The sequence below is a fragment of the Amphimedon queenslandica genome, unplaced genomic scaffold (genome assembly GCF_000090795.2).
Source record: "Amphimedon queenslandica unplaced genomic scaffold, v1.1 AMPQUscaffold_12996, whole genome shotgun sequence".
NCBI classification, from domain to species: Eukaryota; Metazoa; Porifera; class Demospongiae; order Haplosclerida; family Niphatidae; genus Amphimedon; species Amphimedon queenslandica.
Window position 1 is genome coordinate 7,686 of NW_003546768.1, and position 1,092 is coordinate 8,777.

Sequence of the window (1,092 nt, forward strand, 5' to 3'; positions counted from 1 at the left end):
TTTACCACCTCAAGCTGCTCCAGGTATGACAATTTATTATTTTTTTAATTTATTTTTTATTAGGTCCCCCTCCCCCTGGTGCCCCTCATCATGCCCCGCCTCCTCCCCATGGTATGGGAGGTCCCCCTCCTCCTCCTCCCCATGGCATGGGAGGTCCCCCTCCTCCAGTACGTGGTTTGTTACCACCCCCAGGCCCCCCTGGTCCTCCTGTTGGGATACCTCCTCCAGCCCCCGGGGGTCTGCCCCCTCCAGCTCCCCCAGGACATTCCCTCCCTCCTGGTAATTTATTTATTTATTTTTAATATCTTTTTCTTTAAATAATAGGACTAATGTCACAATGAAAGGCCATTAACTATTCCTGGACTTTAGTAATTATTTCTTGTTAATATTATTTTGATAGGAATTATTTTAAATTGAGAAGTATCAGTTGTAATACCCTCAACCAGTACACACTACATTAACAATGTTCCTGTCAATACTTAAGTGTCCCTACAACCTTTGTCCATCCTGTGATGATGTGGTCAAGCTGGCCCAACATGTTGTCTTCTGTTCCTCTCAACAAGATAACAACATGGACTGTATTGCCTGTACATTTACTGGTATATAGTAGATATTTGAGTTAATTGCTCTCTTTGAGTGATAATTAAAGGATTGGTGAAGAATGCCAAACATTGCCACTCCTAAATTAGTGGCAATTAAGAAATCATACCATTATCATTCATCATGTTACAAGCAGTGTATGGTAATACAGTATGTACTAACACACATATGTACCTGAACACAGTTGATATTACTAATGTCAGTATATTGTATTATATAAAGATACAGCAGTAAACCTTACTTAGGAATGATAAGGAGTGGTAACACTGTGGTGGCTCCAATTAGTGAACATACATACAGTATTGTAACTGGAGCTATGGGGAGTCTACACATCAAAGGCCCTTCACTGGTTTCTGTATGTTACATACTTTGTGGCTTCTATGATGATATAAAAGTGGTAGACAGTAAGAGCTGAATTCATTGCAAGAGACAAACAACTAAAATCAGTTTATAATGGGATCAGTAGTCCTATTGACAAGAACTATACTAGTA

General features: G+C 39.9%; 1 protein-coding gene across 1 annotated transcript in view; it reads left to right on the top strand.

Moving 5' to 3' along the window:
- LOC100632716 (splicing factor 3B subunit 4-like) overlaps positions 1–448 on the top strand; it is a 2,947-nt gene extending 2,499 nt beyond the window's left edge. Inside the window, 3 exon segments of the mRNA XM_020001998.1 lie at positions 1–23; positions 64–279; positions 325–448. The exon segment at positions 1–23 is cut by the window's left edge and continues 5 nt beyond it. Of these exon segments, the coding sequence (XP_019857557.1) occupies positions 1–23; positions 64–279; positions 325–341 (256 nt within the window). The 3' untranslated portion in view covers positions 342–448.
- The last annotated feature ends 644 nt before the right edge of the window (positions 449–1,092 follow it).